The sequence below is a fragment of the Sarcophilus harrisii genome, chromosome 1 (assembly GCF_902635505.1).
Source record: "Sarcophilus harrisii chromosome 1, mSarHar1.11, whole genome shotgun sequence".
NCBI classification, from domain to species: Eukaryota; Metazoa; Chordata; class Mammalia; order Dasyuromorphia; family Dasyuridae; genus Sarcophilus; species Sarcophilus harrisii.
The window spans coordinates 88,322,699-88,344,764 of NC_045426.1; the positions used below are offsets into that span (position 1 = coordinate 88,322,699).

A 22,066-nucleotide genomic window follows, 5' to 3' on the forward strand; every position below is an offset into this window, starting at 1 on the left:
ATAGAAGTCTAGGACTCAGAGCCAGGGGGATGGGGGTTCCAGCGGCCCCTGCCTTGGGATCCAGCTCAGGAAGGCCCTGCCTTTCCCCCTAACAGGCTCCGTCCCACCGTGTGACCCGTGGGGAGCGTGTGCTCAGCGTGGGGATGCACCCCACCATGGCCCTGCCGCCCCCTCAGAGTCGCTTCCCATGCCACTTGTCCCAGGAGCTGTCGGTGCCCCGTGCAGCAGACCACAAGCCCCCTGGGGACGGGCCGACCTTTGTGCCTTGGACAGGGCTGCTGGTCAGTCCCGTGTCTGACTCTTCGCGGGCCCCTTGGCCGACAGCGGGCTGACTGCCCTTCCCCTCTCCAGCTCATTTGAGGGAGGACACAGAGGCAGACCAGGTGTGGTGAATGGCCTGGGCCCACCCAGCTGGCAGCTGAGGCTGCAACTTCGGGTCTGGGACTGTCCATTTACGCCTCCTGGCTGACCTGGGACCTTTCACGGGACGCCGCAGCTCCCATCTCCGTGCAGGACTCCCAGACCCAGTTAGTGACCCTGTGACCCCCAAGGCTGGGCTCACTGCCACAAGGCCCAGCAGACCAGACAGAAGGGGCCGGGGATAGGTTATCGATGTAACTCCCCAGATCCCAAAGTGGGCCAGACCTCTAAGATCACCAGCTTGGACCTCACTTCTGAGGGTCCCACGTCAGAGGAAGCTAATCCAGAGAGGGTTCTTTCCTCCTGGAGATCCTGCCTCCGTGGGGTGACTGCAGAGACGGCCTGGAGTGAGGAGGAAGGCCCTGGGCACTGGCTAACGTCATGTCCCCTCCTCCACCACCTCGGGGTCCTGGTATTGAGTGGGTGGGCTAGCTATAGGACCTGACCTGGCAGGGGGGCTAGGCCAGACTGTTTCTTTGTGGGGAGATGGGAGTTCAGGACTCCTCTGGAGTTTTGACAGCACCGAGGCCTCAGGGGAGCCCAGCCCCACCCAGGATCCAAGGTCGGGGGTCTCTGCCCCATTCCAGTTGCCTGCACTCTGGGCAGGCCAAATGGGCAGATTAACAGGATCCTCCAAACTGGGCCAGATTACCCGAGATCACATCCCAGGAAGACAAGAGGCCTTTCTAAAGTAAAATGGACTTTATTCCAAGCTGGGTTCTGGGGTCAGGAAGACCATCCAGAGTTCACAGAGGAGGGGGTCATGGGGAGCATCCCACTGCTCAGCATCACTCTGGACACATGCACGTGGCCTGGCCGTGCTGCCCAATGTAGTCCAGGCCGATCTAGGCTGTGGGGGTGCAGAGGATTGAGGGGAGGCAATGGATCCCCCCGATGGGCTACCGAAGTCAGGAAACAAGTCCAAGTGTCAGAGGGGAGTGTGTGTGCGTGCTGGGGATTACCGTTACCCCAGTGGTCCCCAGGATGCCAAATGGTTCAGAAAGCCATTGTACCCGCCAGGTTGGGGGGCAGGATGGCAGTCTGGAGCTAAATCACCATCCAGGGTGACTGCCCATACAGGGGAGTTTTCCAGAACCAGGTGCCCTGCTGCCTTTGCTTCCAAATACATGGCAGGTCGTCTCCTCCCTGGAGGAACCTGACAGGACAGACATCCCAGACAACCCACCGTGGAGACCAGAGGACAGCAGGATTCTTGCCCCCCAGCCAAAAAGCCTCATGACACTGGCTGGCATGTAAGTTGCTACCCTGCCATGGCCACTTGTGGCAGGGGTATATGGGAACCAAGGACCCAGGGTTCACCTGGCCCCCAGCTCTAGGAGTCTCCCTTCTCTGTAGGGTCTGAATGCCCTCTCCTTGGTCCAGAGGCCATTGCAGGGTTAGATGCCCACACAACCTGGCCTAGAGGTTCCCAGTCTTAGCCATTGTGGGTGGTGGAGCCTTGGGGACACAGCTCTCTCCCAGGTTGGGTCTTACGGGGTACAGAGGATGCCCCTGGGATCTTAATGGGGGGAAAAGATGTGGGGGTCCAAAAGGCACAATCATCCACCCATTCTCTGGCCCAAGATGCCCATGGTTCCAGCTGATGCCCACACAGGCTCCTCTGCGGCGTGGAGTAGGGAGGGGGTCAGATGAAAAGGAATGTGTGGCTCAGAACGTAAAAGGATGGGGGAGGGCAGCGGGATGGCCTCTGGTTTTCTGGTCACGACTCACGGGGCTGCTGGGCCTTCTTGATCTCCTTCAGGAAAAAAAAAAGAGGCTCAGGTCAGGGCCAAAGAAGCACCACCCACCTGTGCCTCTGTGCCCCTGGCTCGTGTCCCCAGCTCCCAGTGCCCTCGGCCCCCAGCAGGCACCCACAACCCTCCCTGCCTGCCTGGGAGCCCCCCAGATCAGTGAGATGAGAGAAAGGTCCCCACAGGACAAGCAGCAGGGCCAAGCCTAAGCCAGGTGCCCACACTCCACCAAGGGCAGCTCACCTCAGCCAGGACCTTCCTCAGCATCAAATACGCCTCGTCCAGGTCATCGTTGATAATGATCAGGTCAAACAGGTTGGGCTCCTTGCCTGGAAACACAATGGGGGGGCCCGGCCCTCAGGAGGCTGTCCCTCCCCCTCCCAAGTTGCCACCCAAACCAGTAGGGGCCGGAAGGACCAGTGGATTACTGGTCGTGTGGGCGGGAATGAGCTGAGCCGGCATGGAAAGCCTGGGGAGGAGCTCAGTTCCGAGCGCTGGGCTACGCCTCGATTTCCCCTCCTGCCCCTGCCAGTCTGTACTTTGAGGGCTGCTGCACACGTGCAGGGCAGTGTTACCCAAGGACACGGTCATCTCCCTCGCTAGTTCCTCCCTTCCCTAAAACCCAGGCCCTGCCGCTCTGGGCTCAGCACAGACTCTCCCCAGGCCCGGTGGCCAACCCCCTTTCCCATCCCTCTGCCCCGTTTCCCGGCAGGCATGTGAGCGGGCCACATCGGGGCCCCCGACTCCCCTCAGCACCCCAAGCCTGCCCCACTGCCCCGCTGGCTGCCCCGGCCCAGCAGGGCCCTGCTCGGTGTCCCAGACGAGCAGAGGGCTCTGTAGCCGGCAGGGCCTAATCAGCGTTGAATGAACGGTCTCCCTCGCCACGTGCGGCCTAGGGCTCCAGAGGCCTGATCAGACTCAGTGCCAGGAGGGGGGCCTCCATTGTAGGGTGCTGTCAGCTGACGCTTGTAGAGACAGGCTCCCGTCCTTGCAGCAGCCCCTTGGCTCCGGGATCCTCCCAGCTCACTGCTAAGTCTCCAGGACCCCGAGGTCCGTGGGCCTTACAGAGAGGCTGAGCGAGGGTTCCCATCAGACCTTCCTGGACCCCTGCTGCCTCTGGATTGGCATCCCTCCCCAGCGGAGCCCACCTCTCCTTGCCCCTTTGCTCCCCGGAGCTCATTTCTAGCACGAGTGCCGCGTCTGAGCCCGGCGAGTACTGCGAGCCACAGAAGGGCATGCCCAGGGGGCGGGTGCCAGAGCCCCAGGGAGCGCCCACCCGCCCGACTCACTGCTCTCCATGTCAGCGGCGGCAGCAGCCAGCCGCTTCTGCAAGCTCTCCTCCGTCTCAGTCTTCCTGTCTCTCAGCCGTTTTTCCTGAAAGGCATGACAAGCCTGGTGACTACCCCAGGCCCTCCCTGCTCAGGAGGCCCCTCCTCAAGGCCTCAGCCCCAGGCCCACTCAGTGGCAGGGAGTCTCCCGTGCCAGTCACACAAGTTCTGGCCCTGGGCCCCACTTTGGGCACTGTCAGTCTGCCATTTCCAGCCATGACTTGTTATCAAAGGAGCAGATGGGGGTGGCCCCCAGGTAGTACGGAGCAGTGTTCTTACATCTGGGTTCAGATGTGGCAGCTCCCCAGAAGGGTAACCCCAGCCCAAACCTCCTCCCTTTTGGGGCGGGTGTTATCTGTTCTGTCACATGGGGGGCAGCCTCAATGACTTCCAAGGTCCCTGCCAGTCTAAATCATGGCCCCCATGGTGCTCCTCCCCAGCAGGTGCCTCCCCAAGGCCTCCTCCTGTCTCCAACTGGAGAACAAGGAGCACAGACTGTACAAAGGGATTAGTTCCCAGCTCAGGATAGAAGGGACTGCCCTTTTCTGGGTCCTGGTTCAGACTGCTGCCTCAGAACAGGTGAGAAAACAGCCTTTCCTGTTCGGGGTCCTTTGGCAGGGCCCGATGGAAGCTTCCCCTTCCCCCTCTCCCTGAGCTGTGTTCTGCTTTTCAGGTTGGACCACAAGGATCAGCAGGCTGGATGTCCCAGGGGGCCTTATTGGCTAAGAAGGAAAAGCCGGCTGCTGAACTGGAACCACAGGATAGAACAAGTCAAGGTCAAAGCTGGGAACAAAAAAGGGAAATGGGCCAGCCCCAGGGAGCATCGAGAAGGGACAGGAGAACCCTGGGAACTTCGAGACCCAGAAAACGAGGCAAGTTCTTCCTCAGATGGGAAGCTGTACCACAAATTAATGAATAGCTTCCAGGGTCTGGAGCCGCCCCAAGAGAGTGGACGCCTCTCTTCCCTACAGGGGCTCCCTCTTCCTGGGCAGCCCTCGGGCACCCTTCTGTGAAAAGCCCAAAGCTCCCCAATCACTGGGGAGACCACATGGGGGACCCCCCCCACTCAGCCCTGCAGGGGTCCAGGAGGAAGCGTACCAGGATGTCCAGGGATGGCGCCTGGATAGAGATATAGATGGGATGCAGCTCAGTCTTCTTGATGTTCCTCACTCCCTGCAGGTCTATGTCAAGCACGCAGATCCGATTCATTGCCTGCACGGCCTGCACGGCAGCTTTACTGCAGAGAGGCCATTCAGCTGTGGTCAGCACCTCCAGGGGAGCCCAGCCTCGGCTACTCCTGTCCTCTAGCTCGGAGACCCCTGCCTCAGGCTGACCCAGAGAGGGGCATCTCCCCTTCATATGTGGCTTCTGGGGATACCGCCACCTGGCATGCCAAGTCACCTCAGACTTCTCAAACATGGCAGCGTTATTATTAGGTTCCTTTAAGCCTATACTTGTGAAGCTCACAAAATGCCTTTTTTCACTGTAACCCCATGAACAAGCTGATGATAACGCTTCCTATCCCCAGGTCATGGACAAAACTGAGCAGTAAAATGTCTTGCCCAAGACCACACAGCTAGTGAGCTTCAGAGATTGGATGAGAACTTAGATCCGCCCGTCCCTTTTTAAGTGCTGTGACCTACAGATTGGCTAAGATGACAGGAAAAAATGATTGTTGGAGGGGATGCGGGAAAACTGGGACACTGATGCATTGCTGGTGGAGTTGTGAATGAATCCAACCATTCTGGAGAGTAGTTTGGAACTATGCTCAAAAAGTTATCAAACTGTGCATACCCTTTGATCCAGCAGTGTTACTACTGGGCTTATATCCAAAAGAGATTATAAAGAAGGGAAAGGGAACTGTATGTGCACGAATGTTTGTGGCAGCCCTCTTTGTAGTGGCTAGAAACTGGAAACTGAATGGATGCCCATCAGTTGGAGAATGGCTGAATAAATTGTGGTATATGAATATTATGGAATATTATTGTTCTGTAAGAAATGATCAAGAGGATGATTTCAGAAAGGCCTGGAGAGACTTACACGAACTGATGCTGAGTGAAATGAGCAGGACCAGGAGATCATTATATACTTCAACAACAATACTATATGATGACCAGTTCTGATGGACCTGGCCATCCTCAGCAATGAGATCAACCAAATCATTTCCAATGGAGCAGTAATGAACTGAACCAACTATGCCCACAGAAAGAACTCTGGGAGATGACTAAAAACCATTACATTGAATTCCCAATCCCTTTATTTATGCCCACCTGCATTTTTTATTTCCTTCACAGGCTAATTGTACAATATTTCAGAGTCTGATTCTTTTTGTACAGCAAAATAATGTTTTGGTCATGTATACTTATTGTGCATCTAATTTATATTTTAATGTACTTAACATCTACTGGTCATCCTGCCATCTAGGGAGGGGGGGAAAAGGGAAAAATTGGAACAAGAGGTTTTGGGTTTTAATGCTGTGAAGTTACCCATGTATATATCCTGTAAATAAAAGCCTATTAAATAAAAAAAAAAAAAAAAAAAAAAGAATTCCCAATCCCTATATTTATGCCCACCTGCATTTTTGATTTCCTTCACAAGCTAATTGTACAATATTTCAGAGTCTGATTCTTTTTGTACAGCAAAATAACGGTTTGGTCATGTATACTTATTGTGCATCTAATTTATATTTTAATGTACTTAACATCTACTGGTCATCCTGCCACCTGGGGGAGGGGGTGGAGGGTAAGAGGTGAAAAATTAGAACAAGAAGTTTGGCAATTGTTAATGCTGTAAAGTTACCCCTGCACATAACCTGTAAATAAAAGGCTATTAAATAAATTAAAAAAAAAAAAAGTGCTGTGACCTAGGGATGCCTTCTTCTTCAGTGACTTCTAGGGACATCTCCGCATTCTTCTCCCCTCCCTCATACACAGACAGGCACACAGGCTCTCTGTTATCACCGTTATTACACACAAAGTCAGTCAGATAAAACCTCAGTTACCTTTGGTTCCTCCCTCTTTCTGCCTATGGGCTAGTCAATCATCCCAAAAATCCTGGGCTCCAATTATACTTATCCGTGTAGATGGTGACCACTACCCTGTAGCTCCAGAGGCAAGCAGAGTTTGTGGGTGTCTGTGACCCCATTTGGGGGTTCCAATGGTACATCTCTGTACCTCTCCTCAAATTCACCCTCTGCCACGGCAATCTTCTTAAAACACCCCTTTGATTGTATCATGCCCTGCCTCTCTCGATGGCTTCAGCTTTCCCTTCCTTCCCTCAATATTCTGGATATTCCAGCCACAGGGACAACTTGCTATTATCCAAAGAAGCCTGGGCCGTGCTCTTGTTGATGCTTTTGGCCCAGTAGGAACTCTCACAATACTCTGACTCTCTCACAGTAACTGCCTACCTGTACTCTACCAGGCATTTACTTGATCAAGTGGCAGCACCTAGGAAGAAGTGGGTCCAATTACTACCTCCTGCTTTACAGATGAGGACACTGTTCCCAGTGCCAATGAATGCTGGGATTTACGCCTGCTTCTTTGGACTCTCAGATCAGCGTTTTCCCTTACCACACCCACAGTGACCCCTTTTCTCTCCTGGATGTTCACCAATCTATCCAGTTTGCAATTCTGCAGCTATTTTCTGGTTCTGGAGGGCTCGGTTTTTCTCTGTGTCATCAGAATGCCTGGCTCCTGGAGGCATGCTGTTTCCCCTCTCTGCCTTGGCTAAGAGAACCTTTTTTCTCCTGGGTTCAGCCAAAGTTAGGCTTTTTCAATAGAAGCTTCTATAAGGAAACAGAAAGGGGAAATAGTAGCCTAAGAAACAAATTTTCTTTATATATCTATCACAAACCGAGCCACTGATTAATATATTCAATCATACAAACAAGAGCCCAAACACTATTTGCACAGGAAACCCTCATCTTCCGTTATTTACATTTTGTTCTTTAAAAGTATGTATCACTCTAACGCAGTAGCCAAAACCCTGTCTGTGCCACTTGGCACCTGGACATCTTGAGCAAGCTGCAAGCTCTCAGAATTGTTCCATCCTTCATAAAGCAATGAGGCTGAACTCAACAATCTCTCGGTTCTTCCCAGCTCTGAGTCCTTTTTAAAACCTGGGCTTCCCGTTTGCACTAAACCGATTCTGGCCACAAGAGGCGGGCAGCCGCAGCAGGCGCTCTGCAGCCCCAGCTCATGAGGGTCCTTGTTGGGGGGCACTCCCCAGGGCCTGCTGAGAGTGAGTCTAATCACTTTGCTCATTTGTTACTTTAGGGACTGCTAACAAGGAAGTGGGAGGGAGGGGGGTTGCAGGAGTCCCAAGAGCTCCTCCTCAGGGTCCAGCAAAGTTTCCCTCTCTTTCCTCCAGGACAGGACTTGCGAACAACTCCAGGATGACAGCAGCCCCTCAAGCATGCCCAGACCTGCCAGAGGTCCATTAGCAACAATTATTCCCAGGGCTGAGGGATGGTGATGGCTTCTCATTAACCAAGGCTCTCTCTGCCAGTACCTCCAACTTAACACTCAAGTAAAGCAAGTTAAAGAACAGATGATAAATATTTAATTTTACTCATAAAGCCATGGGCAAGTCACTTCTTGTCTCTGAGTCAATTTTCCCATCTGTATAATGGGAATAATAAAATCTGTGCTACCTACCTCATGTGAATGGAGGCAAGGAACAAAAAGGTATTCTAGGTCAGCCCATCTCCAGCCAGTTCTAATATTTAGAACACACAATGGCACATCTAGGAAGGACCGCAGGGACCCTCAAGTGCAACTCCTTCATTTTAAGAAGAAAAGAGAATCCAGACTAGAACCCAGAGCCCTTGGCTTCCAGGGCCAGCATCTCTGCCTTCTCCCAGCGTCCTCGGAGAATTTCTGGGAAGAGCTCTCCCTGGGACCAGCTGGCAGCTTATATGCCCCCCTACTTCTCTCATTAAGATGCTCTCCAAGTACTTGGTCTTTCTGCCTCTCCTCTCCTCCTTCCATCATCTTTCAGATACGAACAGGCTCACCTTCCTCAGGCAGAGACCCAAGCCCGGCTCTCAGTCTCCCAAATGCAAACTCCTTGGCCTGAGATGAGGCATTTTACCTGCTGGCAGCCCGCTTCCTTCTCAGGCTTCCCTTGGCCCGTCTCCGGGATGCACCCCGCATCCAGATCTCCCTGCCTGGGTCTATAAAATGCACTGCTTAGCTGAATTCAGAAAAGCTTGGGAAGACCTAAATGAACTGATGCTGAGCAAATTGAGTAAATCTAGGAGAGCACAAGACAACAACAAAATTATGTGATAATCGAGTTGGCTTTCTCAACAATGCAGTCATTTAATAGACTTGGGATAGAAAAAGCCAATCACATCCAGAGAAAGAACTATGAAGCCTGAATGTGAATCAAAATATACTTTTTTTTTTAAATAATAGCATTTTATTTTCCAAATATGTGCAAAGATAGTTTTCAACATTCACTCTTGCGAACCTGATGTTCCAAATTTTTCTTTCTTTCCACCAGACAGCAAGTAATTCAATATATATTAAACATGCAATTCTTCTATACATATTTCTGTTTATCAGGCAAAACATACTATTTCCATCTTAGAACATTTTTTTTCTTGTGTTTTTCCCCCTTTTTGGTCTGATTTTTCTTTGACAACCTGACAAATATGTAAATATGTTTAAAAAGATTGCATATATTTAACCTATATCACGTTGCTTGCTGTCTTGGAGAGGGGGAAGGTAAAAAAGGGAGGAAGAAAACTTTAGAAAACAAAGTGTCATAAAAATAAATGCTGAAAACTAACTTTACATGTATTTGAAAAATAAAAAACTATTAAAAAAGTAAAATGTACTGCTCTCACTATCAAATGTCTAAATAAATGGCTGGTATTCCAAGTTTTGATTCACAGGGCCACCCATAATTAGGCTCAAAACACTGAAATTCATAGATGATAAAGCCTTAAAGGATAATTAGCCAGAGTTATAAGGTAGTTCCCTCACAGAGCAGTCCCTTTCCTTATTCAAGACAGCAAGAACACCGGCTTTTTCAGCTTACCGGTTATATGGCTCACAAGACTGTTCCAATGGTGTCCGAGTGACATAAACTGAGATCTTTTGGGGCCCCAGAAGCCTGCAAATTCCCAGTTTAGCAGTCTCATTCAATTGGAGATCTTGGTCTGTCACCCTCCTTTTGAATTGGCACAAATAACTCTCAGTGGCTCAAACTCCCAGGTAAGTAATCTCGTTCAATTTTAAATTGAATTGAAAATCAGTCCCTCACTAGTTGGCCCCCCTCTCCTGATCAAAGATCAAAGCAAGCTACCTGCCCAGATATCTTTGCAGACATCTTAACAGACTCTGCCCATGGGTGAAGATATTCTCTTTTCAATGTTAACCTTTGCTATCTTCCTAACAGGACCTTGCCCACCAAAAAGTCTATCTTCCTAGCAAAGCTGGCTTCTCAGTGCCAATAAATCCCTTTTGCCACACAGATTTCGGGTTTGTGAATTCTTTCACATAGGATGATCTCATACCTCATCACAAGCAAACACTCCAGGATTCCCCCCAACCAGGGATTATCTGGTCTCTCCTTAGAGACCTCAGTGACAGGACACTTAACTGTACCTCTCCCCTCCCTCCCTGCTCCCTCTCATTTCACTTCTCTGTGCTCTCTCTCCCTCATTCTTTCCTTGTCTGCCTCCCCCCACACACACAGGGTCTCCCCCCAGCTGGCACTGTCCCCGGGGCACAGGAGGCCTCTGTCCCAGGGCACTGCTTCTCTCCTCCTTCCCTTGAGGTGCCTGAATCAGCACCCGTCTGTTCCTTATTTTTGGCAGAGCTGACGGGCAGCCATGGTGGGCAGTGGGTGGGGACGACAGGGCAGGAGTTCAGAGATCTCCAAGAGCCACAGACAGGGACTCCTCACATTCCAGAAACAGTTCACTTTAGGGTGGCTCTGGTGCTTAGGAAGTTTTTCCTCACACTAAGTAAGCCAAAATCTCCAGCAATTTCCTCCTACTCTCCCTAACCGTAGCCTGGAGGTCAAGCTGACTCAGCAGTGACTCACTCACTCTTCAATCACTCACTAAGCATTCACCACAGCACATGGGGTGCCCGTTACCAAGGAAACAAGAGGTCCCTGCCCTTGGGGAGCTCCCCTTCCATCAGGAGACAGGGGTGCACAGGTACCAGGGTAATTTCAAGGGGCCACTAGCCGGGAATCAGAGGAAGCCTCATTTAACCAAAGGCATCTGAACTGAGCTTGGAAGGAATTGGGGGGGGGTGTCCCCCATGGTCAGTCTGTTCTACACACAGGGGGCAGCCAGAACCAAGGCAAAGAAGGGAAGGGGAGGGGAGAGGAGTGTCCCAGGGGAGACAACAATAAAATCCGCCTTGTGGTCGGTACCACAGCGCTGGGACGGATGCCTGCCTACAGCTCTCCCAACTAATCTCCCAGAGAAGGCCGGTGAGCAGGCCCGGGCCAGGCCCACCATGCTGGGGAGGCTGGGTCCATGGGCCCGAGCTGGAGCACAGGACAGGCATTCCCGGACAACCTGGTCCCCTCCCTGGGGAAGGCCTGGGCTGGCAAGGAAGCTGGCACCTACCTGGTCCCATACATGTTTCCCGAGAACTCAGCGTGCTCGATGAACTCTCCAGCTTCGATGTCTTTTTGCATCTCTTCCCTGGTCACAAAGTGATAATCTGGAACACACACGGGCACAATGGAAAAGGCCGCAGGCCCGCTTGTTCTGCTCCCCTCCTCTCCCGGCACCTTCCTACAGAACAGCAGACCAGGAGCAGGGCCCAAAGCAGTCGGGCTCTAGAACTCTTCCCTGTTTCCTTCTCTGCCATCATCCCTCCCAGGGTGCCCTGATTTAGGAGTCTTTTAGGGAGAGGAGATGGATTGTTAGTGGCAGAGAGAGCGCTGGATTAGGAGGCAGAGGCCCCAGGTTCCAGTCCAAGTCTGCCACCTGTTTCCTGATTCCCCACTAATCCCCTACATGAACTTTCTTCCCCCATAAGCCGGTCTTCCCTCCCTGGCACATGCTGTGCCTGCTGAGAAGGTAGGGCAGAGGATGTGGGATTAAATCAGGAGGGTCCAGCCCTTGCCCTGGGCGGACCCCCTTCCCTCACAGCTGAGCCTCTGTCTGAGTAGCTGCCCTCCTGGGGACGGAGAAGGTGCAGCCACTTCCTTTCTCTAGTTTAAATGAGAACGGGAAGGGTAGGGAAGGAGCGAGGAAACCCGCTTCCTTCGTCTGTGAAGACACCGCAATTCATGTTGTCAGAGCAACATCTCGAGCCTGGTCTTGGGGGCATGGGGTTCCTCAGAGGGACTGTCTCTGAACCTCACAGACCCAGGGCCTAACAGCAGCACATGGCTCTGAGGGCAAGTAATGACTGAACTGAGCAAAAGGGCAAGATAGACCCCGGGCAGAGAGGAGAGGGAAGGCAGGAGGCCGGGCCCCCCAGACTACAGGTCTCCTGTGCCTGAGAGGGAACACCAGCCAGAACCAGGGGCACCTACCTTTGCCATTCTCTTCTCCGGGCCTCGGGCTCCTTGTGGTATCTGTAACAAAGCATGCCAGTGACTCCCTCTGGAGACCTAAGACTTGATCCCCTGCAGGCTCAGGGCCCCCCCTGCTCTGAGAGAGCATTCTGCTCTCCTTGGGGCCCAGGAAGGAGCGCACCGAGGCTCTCCCTTGTTCATCCATGAGCAGGGCTGGGGAGCACCAAGGAACAACGCTCAGAAAATCCTAAGGAAGGCTTGTTGGCGTGTCCTGACAGCTCCTCATGGTGAGGTGACCCTGGGCTCCCGCAAGCCTGATCAGATGGCCCAGCCCAGGGCAGCAAGCCCTCCACTATGGCCCAGTGCTACTGTCCCTGAGGTCGGCCTGGGCTAATCAAGGAGAGGCTCCCTCAGGGTCACCCAGGAAACTGGCATGGCAAAGCTGCCCCTCTGACTTGGCTCTCAATGCTTCTGTACTGGGGCTGGGCAGGGGTGGGAGCCATCTCCCCATGGAGACAGGATAGTCCCCCTTCTTGGGGCAGCCGGTCTTGCTTCTGAGGCAAAGTCAATGGAGATGCCTGAGCCCTCCCCCCTTCTGGGCAGCCCTGCCACTCCCCAATCACCCACCAGTACTCACGGGAGACGCTGAAGCCAAAAATGTTGCCATATTCTTGAAAAAGCCTTTTCAACAAAGTGCTTTTCCCAGCACCTGATGGTCCACTGAGAACAACTGGCCTTGGTCCTGTCATCCCTAGAGGGAGAGAGAAGAGAGGGGATGAGGAAGAAAGAAAGAATGAGGGGGGAAAGGGTGAAGAAGGGAGGGAAAAAGAAAGAGGAGGGGAAAGAGAGGAGAATCAGAGAAGCAAAAAAGAGAGGACAAGAAAGAGAAGAAGGGAAAAGAAGGGGAGAAGGAGAGGAAAAAGGAGATGGGAAGAGATAAAAAAAAGGAAAAGAGGGAGAGAAGAAATAGGAAAAAGGGAAGAGAGAAAAGAGGAGGAAAAAAGGAGACGGGAAGAGAGGAAAGAGAAAAAAGAAGAGACAGAAGAGGAAGAGAGAAAAAGGGGAACAAAGAAAGGACGGAGAAGAGATAAGAAACAAGGAGAAAAAAATAATCAAGAAAGAAAAGAGACAGAAGAATAGGAGATAAGAGTGAAGTTTAATGTGGGAATGGTGACCTTGTGCTTAGACTGCCACTAGATTAGACAGCTTTCCCTCATTTTCTCTCCCTTCCCAAGGGCTCAGTTGGCAGGAAAATGACTGACTCTTTTCCCAATTGCACCAATTAAATCCAACATATTCAATTAAACAAATATTTAAGTGCCTACCATGAAAAAGGTCCTGTGCTACTTCATAGGGACAAATAAATAATGACAGAAGAACTTAAGACTTTAATGGGTGGAAAGACACAGGGGAGAATGAGCTAAGTGTAAGGATGAGGACCAAATTGGTTCTCCTTAACACAATATACTGCATCTCATAGCTGGACCAGAACCTCCAGCTGCACCCCCACCCCCCACCCCCCATGCTCCCAGCTAAGTTGTAGTTGCTACATTTCCTGAAACCCATCTCTCCAACTCCATGAGCCTTCGCAGCTGTAATGTGGCCTCTCCCACAAGCTTCCCGGGTCAATTTTCTTGCTTTTCTCCCTTGGATGGAGGACCCAAAAGCTGATATGATCCAATACTGTCATTTTTGCAGCAGAGATGTAAGCATCTCGTGCCCCCCAGCCTCAGAGCTCCCCAGAAGCTTTGTATTTCCAGCACAGGAGATGCTTGAGTTGGATTATAAAGAAACCTCCTGGGATTCTCTAAGGCTTCACCAGTCCCTGTCTTTGCAGGCTGTCAAGGGCGAAAACGGCCTGCTTCCCTGTTGAGCTCCATGCCTGAACTCTCAGGTACCATGGCTGCCTCCCCATCTGTCTTTTCTGATAGGAGTGCACCCAACTGCCCGCCCTGCTCCATCCCCAGCATGGACTGCACTTACCTCTTATCTGAGGCCTCTCTGGCAATGCTAGGTATGTTTCTATGTAAAAATGCCCAGTTCTTGGTCAGCGAGCTCAAGAGACAAGAAAGAAAGCCATCTGCTCGGGCTAGGCTGAGCTGAAGCTTATAAATGTCTCAGGAGAGCCAATGAGCGCTTCCTGTCAGTGTCTTAGCCTAAGCCGCTCTGCTTCCAGCCCTGTTGCTCAATGTTATTCCTAAACCTCTCAGGGATAAGTCATCTCCCCCCCCCCCCCCCCCCCCCCCCCCATGAACCTTTACTCTTCCCCAATTCCTACCCCCAAAATGAAGGGAACCCTTCCTCCTCTAACTGTCCACAGTCTGGGTCTCTCCTTCACCCCCCTCTCCCCCTCCACCATATTCTGCCTTGTAATGTGCTTATTCACTTAATGTTGTATAATGTTGTATATCCCTACCACTTCCTTTCATTTTTGCACCCTTAGAATATTTGAACTTGGGAGGTATTTAATGACTGTTTGTGGAACTGAATCCATCCATTCTGTTTCCTGAGCCTGTACTGTGGGCGAGTACCATGGGAGGGCACCCAAATGTCCCAAAGAATAGTCCCTGCTCTTTGGGAATGACAGGTCAGAAATGGGGGGCCTCCAGGATCATCTGGTTCCGTGCCCTCGTTTTACGGAGAACCCGCGGCTGATCCAGAGAGAAGGGACTGGTCTCATGGAGGGTAGAAAAGTGAATAATATGGAATATCAGATTTTTTCGAAATATTTATTTATCAGTTTTACTGATTTTCTCTTTCTTCAAAAAAAAGTATTCTAAGGGATGGTTTTCTAGGAAGGGGAAGGAAGGAGGAGGAAAGGGGGAAATTTAGGCAATATAAATAGAAAAGAGCAATAAAAAATGATTTAAAAGAATATAAGGATATTGTCTATAAGGTGGATGGGTGAGGTCACAGGCTCTAGGCTTCTAGCATTTGGTCTAGAAGGATAGAGAGAGTGTTCTAAAATTCATGATGATACTATCTCTGCATATGAAAAGAACATCTAGGCACCCACAACCTACTTTACCCAGAGATAACAAGCACAACGACTAGCGTTTGTAGTGGGGTTTTTTTTTTTAATATGTAATATCCAATTTTATCTTCCTATGAGGTTAAAAAAAAATGCCCAGCATTCTGCAGGGTAGAGAGAATCACTAGAAATCACTTGTTCTTGGCATTATGGAATATTCCTACTAGTCAGGGACTCATAGACTCTTAAGAGCTATAGAGGAATTGATCAAGGATGGACAGAAGCAGCTACACCCAAAGAAAGAATACTGGGAAATGAGTGTAAACTGCTTGCATTTTTGTTCTTCTTCCCGGGTTACTTCTACCTTCTGAATCCAATTCTCTCTGTGCAACAAGAGAACTGTTCAGTTCTGCACACATATATTGTACCTAGGATACACCGTGACCTATTTTACATGTATAGGACTGCTTGCCATCTGGGGGAGGGGGTGGAGGGAGGGAGGGGAAAAATCGGAACAGAAGTGAGTGCAAGGGATAATGTTGTAAAAAATTACCCTGGCATGGGTTCTGTCAATAAAAAGTTATTAAAAAAAAAAATAGCTATAAGGGGCCTGTCAAAAAAAAAAAAAAAAAAAGAACCTATTTATTTTCCAGGTATGGGAACATAAGCTCAGAGGGGTTTTAAGGGAGCTGACCAAAGTCCCAGAATTAGTTATTCACTGAGCAGGAACAAAACAACAAATAAATAAATTGGGTCTCCTGGCTCCCAGCCTACAGTCTGTGTCAGCCAATAATATTGTCTACCCTTTGGTGCTTTTTTTTCTAAGCATTGTTATATATGGTCTCTCATTTGGTCAAGATGTCCTAGCAATGGAAGAAGACAGAGGGCAGGAATATTTTTTTCTCCCACCTGACAGTAGAGGCATTTCCTGTGACTCTGCCCTTCCAAGCAGTCATACCCCACTTGGAGGACCTAGAGCAGAGGGAAGGTCATATTCAAGTGATTTGTCATTTCACCTGTTATCTGGATCCTGCCTTGGATTTCCCCAGCACAGGTATGTTTGGTATTTATTCCTCTGCTAAGCTCACATTTTTGCAATGTTTGCTTTCTCATTTATCTTTCCTAACTGGCTAGTGTAATGAGTAGAATGCATGTGAATTTCCTCAGCAGCACTCTGGAGACCCACCCTGCTTGCCACCACTTGACTCCCCAAAAGCTTGCTGCTTTGATCATATCACTCCCTTGCACAAAAACCTTCAAAGGCTTCCTCCTGCCTCTCCTGCTGTCTCTGAGGGCCCTTATACTTCTAACATTCTCTTATTCCAGACTCCCTTGCCTGACACTCCAAGTTTCTACCACATGGTTCTAAGATAACTCTCCAGGTTTATCTCCCACCAGTCCCACAAAGTCACTTTTCTCTTTAACAAGAAAGGCTCTTGCCTCATTTTGTCCTGGGTTTTGTCTCTTCTACAGATTGCTCAAGAATGTCTGCCCAAATCCTCTGCAGCCTGCAGGGCCCACCTCCTACAAGAAACCTTCCCTAACCATCCTGGTCAACAGCAATCTTTTTCTCCTTTGCACCCCAGGGGTATCTACTATCTAAACCACTCAGTTAACACTTTTCAATATTAAAAGATCTGTCAATTCAATATTGTTACTTCTTCCACTGAAGAATAATGCTGCAAATCACAAGGCTGGACTATCTCCAGAGTCTCTTCCTTATGATGTACAGAATGAGGACTCGGTGGCCCTGAAAATCTCAAGTATCCTCAGATCCTCCAAGGCAGTTTACTGAGGTCTGTGTGGTGATCAGTGAAGTTCCCTACTTCAACCCTTCTAGGATCTGTGATTTCAAGGGTGTGGGTAGTCCTTTACAGATGAGGGATTTCCTCTATGCCCTGACAAATAATTCATTCCCTGGTGACCAACCTTCTAGTCACAAGCCTCACTCTGCACCTCTGCAGGGACAGGGCCACAAGAGGCAGTGTGGAGGGGACGCTGGAGCTGGAAGTCAGGAAGACCAAAGCTCAAATCCTACTTCAGACACTCTGAGTGTTATCCCGGGCATGTCATTTAACCTTAACGTGCCCGAGTGTCCTCATCTGTAAAATGAGGAACTGGACTCAACTTCTACGGTCCCTTCTTTCATCTCTAATCAGTGATCTGTGGCCCTGGGATAATGGATAAACCATCTATTCCTAGTTATCTACTAATCCTAATAGTAATAATTATTCCCAATATTCCTAATATCTACACACCTTGTTAGTGAAAGTACCTAGTATTATCACCCATTTGTCATGGAGTATCAATTGTTCCCTTATCAAATGGATATATTTTATCTCTCCAATGAGACTCCAAACTCCTTGAGGGCGGGATACTCTGAACATTGTCCAGAACTTTATCACATAGTATTATTACTCTTCAAGGATGCAGAATTGCATTATGTGTAGAACTCTACCAGGACAGAAAGCAGTTTATTCACACCTTAATAGACAATTGCTCAAGTAGATGTGACTGAAAAAATTGTCTCCTGGCGGGCAATTCTCTGATGATGAGCACTTGTGCACTTAGTCTGTCCAGTTCTTAGACAAGAGAACAGACTCCGAGCATGGTCTTCATCTGAAGTCTGTCCTGGGATTGGCCTCCTCTAATGCCTTTGTGTACTCAGACCATTATCATAACAGAATAAAGCAAAAGAGCCTTTTTATGGAGGCCCTGACAGAATAAATCTCAATCAGTGATTGACTATTTGACAGAAATCCCATCATGGCTGGGAGCTTTTATGGTGCTGTGCTATAAAAAGGGACATCAAGAGGTGACACAAATATGAAGTCAGCTGAAGGCAAGCAGGAGAATATGAAAAGGAAAAGTCATTCACTTCAAAGCAAACTCCCACTGACTTGTCCAGGAGGAAGGCAGTTTAAGTCAGAATCTATTAAGCCTTGTTCCAACAGAACAATGCTACGGGGGCCTCCAATGCATAGGGCACTGTTCCTACCTGGCAATTTACTCATGGAAGATAAAACACAGAAGAAAAGCACAAAGGGCTGCTCCTACAGCAATACCTGATGTGAATTCCAAACCTTTTGTGAGGTCTTCCATTATCCACTCTTCCCTTCCTCTCCCCCTGGTTTTCCTTGTCAGCAGGACTTTCTCCCTAAAAGGGGGAAGCTCTTGAAGGAATTTCCTAACCAAGAGAGCAATTTAGGGGTAAAACATCTGGCAGGTGTAGTAAGCCACCTGGCCCACCAGAGATAAAGATGGTACCAGAAGCCAGTCCCCAAATCAAAATGGAAGAAAATGAGAAAAGCTCGACTAGCCCAAGTAGGCCTGGCCTTGGTTTCAAGCTCTTGTCTATTTCTATTCTTCTGACCCTTCAGCACTGCAACCAAGTGAACTCGCCTTTGTCCCATCATCTAGTATGCATGTACATATGTGTGTATGCATGTATTATATGGATGGATTACACACACACACAATCTATGTTCTATTCCCTTGTAAGATTATAAGCTTTCTGAGGGTTCCTAGAACCAGTCACACGGTCCTGGACACAGCAAGTTGTCAATATTTGTTGAATTGAGTTAACTTCATAAGGGGTGAAATTTTCAAACCTGCCAAGAGCACACAGTGCTAAGGTCTGAGAATACAAAGAAAGACAAAAGTTAGTCCTATTCTAGAGAAGTTCACAATCTAATAGGAGGGACTATGCAAATAACTAGTCACACAAGCTCTATACGGGTTAACTGGAAATAAGTGACAGAGGGGGGGCATAGTACCTTAAGAGGCACTGGGAAAAGCGTTCTAGGGAAGATGGGGTTTTAGCTAGGCCTTGAAGGAAGCCAGGGGAACCAGGAGGCTGAAACCAAGAGCATTCCAGAGATTGGGGACAGTCAGAGAAAATGCTCAGAGCCAAAAGAGATGGGAGTTTCTTGTTTGTAGAACAGCAAGGAGGAACCTGAGCCTGGATTAAAGAGTATGCAGCAGGAATGCACAATGTCATCAAGATTAAATCATAGAAAAAAAGTCACTGTGTTTGTTGTGAGTACATGTTTTTGATACTTTAAGTAAACAGATTCTCTCAAGAGTGAAGGATAAATCTGTCTCCTACCCAATTCTATGCACTAGTGAGCCAGGCTGTGGTTTATCTAGAATAGGATGGCACTAACCTAAGGTCCTCATAGGATTAGATTTATACCTGGAAGAGACCTTAGAAAAGATCTATTACAACCTACTCATGTAAAGAAACGGGGTCCCACAAAGTTAACTCACTTACCCAACGTCATCAAGGTGGTAAGGATCTGAGACCAGTACTCCCACCACTACATGACTCTTGTCATGGCCACCAGCTCTAACAGTCTGTTGTAGATTTCCTCCCAACTCTAACATTCCATGTTCTAAAGACTCTTCCAGCTCTGACACTGTATGTTTAAAAGTTCCTCAGATCAGAACTATGTGGCCTAAGCTAAATTGTATCAGAGACCAGAAAAATATCCACATTTTCTACTGCCCAGACTTATTCTAGATGAAAATCTTAGCATAAGAGTTCTTAGGAATTCAGAACCTAGAGGGAATAAGGGAACAGGTACTGGGGAGAGGGGACAGACAGAGTTGAGTTTTTTCAACTTAGTGGTTTTGAATAATAAGGGTTCTGACAGTATACCCATAATACCGCAGGAGAGTAAATCACAAATTTGAATGAAAAGCTCACATGCTGTAAGATCTGCTTGTTTTTCTGTTGTCTCTGCTCAAGTGTTTTTCATATTAGGATTTTATCATTTCAAGTCCAGGATTTCATTTTGTAGATTTCATGTCAAGCAAGGATTTGGGAGGACAGGAATTGGTTAAAGAGAAATGATTTTGGTGTCGGAACAAATAATAAGCTGCGCATTTGCATGGGAAAGGAAGTACATTTTTCAGCAGTGATTTCAGGTCAAACCAAAAATGAAAGTAACATGAGTTTGTTTCTTCATTACCAAACTTAACCTTTTCACTGCTCCTGTGACTATTACCATGATCAGTTCAGCTCAGGAAAGAAGAATGGCATCTCTTTTTCAACAATGGGTTTTCCCCACATCAGACTGAAGGAAATGCGTTAGATGAGGAACTGAGAAAGAAATTGCTTTTAACTCATTTTACCTATTCCCTTTTTAGTTTTTCTTTCCAATTAGCAGCTCTCCTTCCTCACCCTAAACACCAAACTATCATTGTGTATTTCCCAGTTTTAAGGTGGGAATGGATGGGTCAGAAGTGAGGCTGGGCATCTGAAGCAGGACCAAATTAACCGGAGGTCCTAATCTTGTATCTCTACCCCAATCTCTTCCTAGGGCTTCTGTCCTGATTCTCCAACTGCTCACTAGACATATTCGTCTCAATTTGCTACCAGCACTTAAAATGAGCTCGGCTCCTGACCCCTAAAACCTCTTTTGCAGCTTATCCACTTCTATTGCCAGCATCACAGTATTCTTCCCAATCCCCCAAACTTGAATCCTTGGGGTTCTCTTTGGCGCTATATCTCCACATTGCTGATTCTACTTCCCAGATGTGACTCGCGGCCATCTTTTTTCCATTCTTGTTCAGGCTCTACCTCTTTTTGCCTCAACTACTGTAATCGCCTCCTACTTGGCTGCTTCTGCCTTCATTTTCTCCCCTCTAAAACCCATCCTTCAGACTACGGTCATTTAAGGAAGCGGCATATATAAAAGCAGTTTGCAGACCGGTCCGTTGCTATCATAAACTTGACTGCAGCATCCAAGGCCCTTCACAACAGGACTCCAACCTGTCTTGCCCCATAATATTCTCCTCACAAATCCTGCCTCTCTCAATTCTCTGGCTTCACTCACCTCACCCTAGGATTGCTGGAATGAATGGACCCTCCAGCTGTCTCTCCTCTTGGCCCAACTTCTCTACCAAGTTCTCGCCTTTTCATCCAGGCAAAAAGAAACTCTCCTCATCACGGCCCCGGCTGGGCCCTTAGAGTGCACCGGTCATCAGTGCACTTGTCCTTGCCCACGAAGGCTCTGGTGGGCCCAGACCGGGGCAGTCGCTGAGCACGCGAAGCCCAGTTAAAGGAGCTGCTTCACCGCTCTCAGCACCCAAAGGTGGCTGAGCTCTGCGGAGAGGGGCAGGCTGGCTGCCTCACCCCAGAACTAAGCCCGAGGGGCAGAACTGTCCGAGACGCATTCAGCCTTGACGTCAGGACGCCCCTTCCAACCGGGATCGCCTTCCAACGCGCGCCGTTCCGGCTTCTGCCTGGCAAAGAACGGGGAGCCATCTTGCTGCGCTTTTGCTCACGGGCTAGACCGGAGCCCCTACAGGCCCTTACAGCTCTGGGATCCGCTCCTCGGCCTTCACCCCGCCTTCTCCCCAGACCGCCCAAGTTCACTGGCTCAGATAAGGCGTTTAGTCGGTGAGCTGGCACGAATCTTTCCCGGGGCAACGTGACCACAGGGCAAAATCTGGAGGAGCATCCTTCCGGTCAGATCGGGCACAAACAGACTGGAGAACAGAGCGTTTCGCGCGCCCAGCGATCCCTGCCAGCTGACTATGCCGCTCCCGTCGGTCCCGAGCACGGCCACGAAAACACCGCGTGAGCGTCGCACCGGCACAGAAAGGATGCCCGAGTTCACGCCCAGCAGGCCCCGGAGGTCGGGGGCGGGGCGGCAGCGCGGGGCCGAAGGGGGACTCCCTGCGTTGGGGGGGGCAGGGTCCCTCCTTCACGGCGACGGCGCGCTGGTCACGTGAGGATCCCAGCCGCGCTAATTCCGCCCCGGTGCCCCCCACGGCGAGCAGTCCCGGTCCTTCAGCGCCCCCCTCCCCCCCCCCCCCGGGGGCGTGTGTCCCATCCCGGCTCCCGTCCTCGGCTTCCTGGGCACAGACCCTGGCTGTCCCGTCCCGGCTGGGAAGCGGCGGGGGGGAGGGGCGGGAGAGCCACCAGTCTGCGGGCGCCGGTCCCCGCCCTCGCCTTTCGTCTCCTCACCTGCGGCCCGGGCTCCTACAGTAGAGGCAGACGCCGTGGCGGCTCCCGCGGCGACTGCCAGCTTTAGCCAGACGCGCCAGCTCATGAAGGCGGACCCCGAGGGAAGCGCGCGGCCCCGCCC

The 22,066-nt window shown here is 50.0% G+C and overlaps 1 protein-coding gene across 3 annotated transcripts; it reads right to left on the reverse strand.

Moving 5' to 3' along the window:
- Positions 1 to 1,107: 1,107 nt before the first annotated feature.
- On the reverse strand, positions 1,108 to 22,052 carry GUK1 (guanylate kinase 1). Of its 3 annotated transcripts, none has more exons than XM_031960288.1 (8): positions 21,946 to 22,052; positions 12,636 to 12,749; positions 12,017 to 12,058; positions 11,097 to 11,193; positions 4,598 to 4,736; positions 3,461 to 3,545; positions 2,415 to 2,500; positions 1,108 to 2,176 (listed from the first exon to the last, which is right to left on the reverse strand). In XM_031960288.1, the coding sequence occupies exons 1-8, from the start codon at positions 22,028 to 22,030 to the stop codon at positions 2,141 to 2,143; spliced, it is 684 nt and encodes a 227-aa protein (XP_031816148.1). In that variant the 5' UTR covers positions 22,031 to 22,052; the 3' UTR covers positions 1,108 to 2,140. The 3 variants fall into 3 exon arrangements, with proteins under 3 accessions (XP_031816148.1, XP_012398903.1, XP_031816153.1); XM_012543449.3 differs by having other exon boundaries at positions 20,810 to 22,029; XM_031960293.1 differs by lacking the exon at positions 21,946 to 22,052 and adding an exon at positions 19,243 to 20,783.
- Positions 22,053 to 22,066: the final 14 nt, after the last annotated feature.

Coding starts and splice junctions, on each gene's coding strand:
- GUK1 (XM_031960288.1), bottom strand. CDS start 22,030: ATGAGCTGGCGCGTCTGGCTAAAGCTGGCAGTCGCCGCGGGAGCCGCC. Junction 12,750..21,945: donor TGTAGGAGCCCGGGCCGCAG/GTGAGGAGACGA, acceptor CTCTCCCTCTAG/GGATGACAGGACCAAGGCCA. Junction 12,059..12,635: donor TTTTGGCTTCAGCGTCTCCC/GTGAGTACTGGT, acceptor GCTTTGTTACAG/ATACCACAAGGAGCCCGAGG.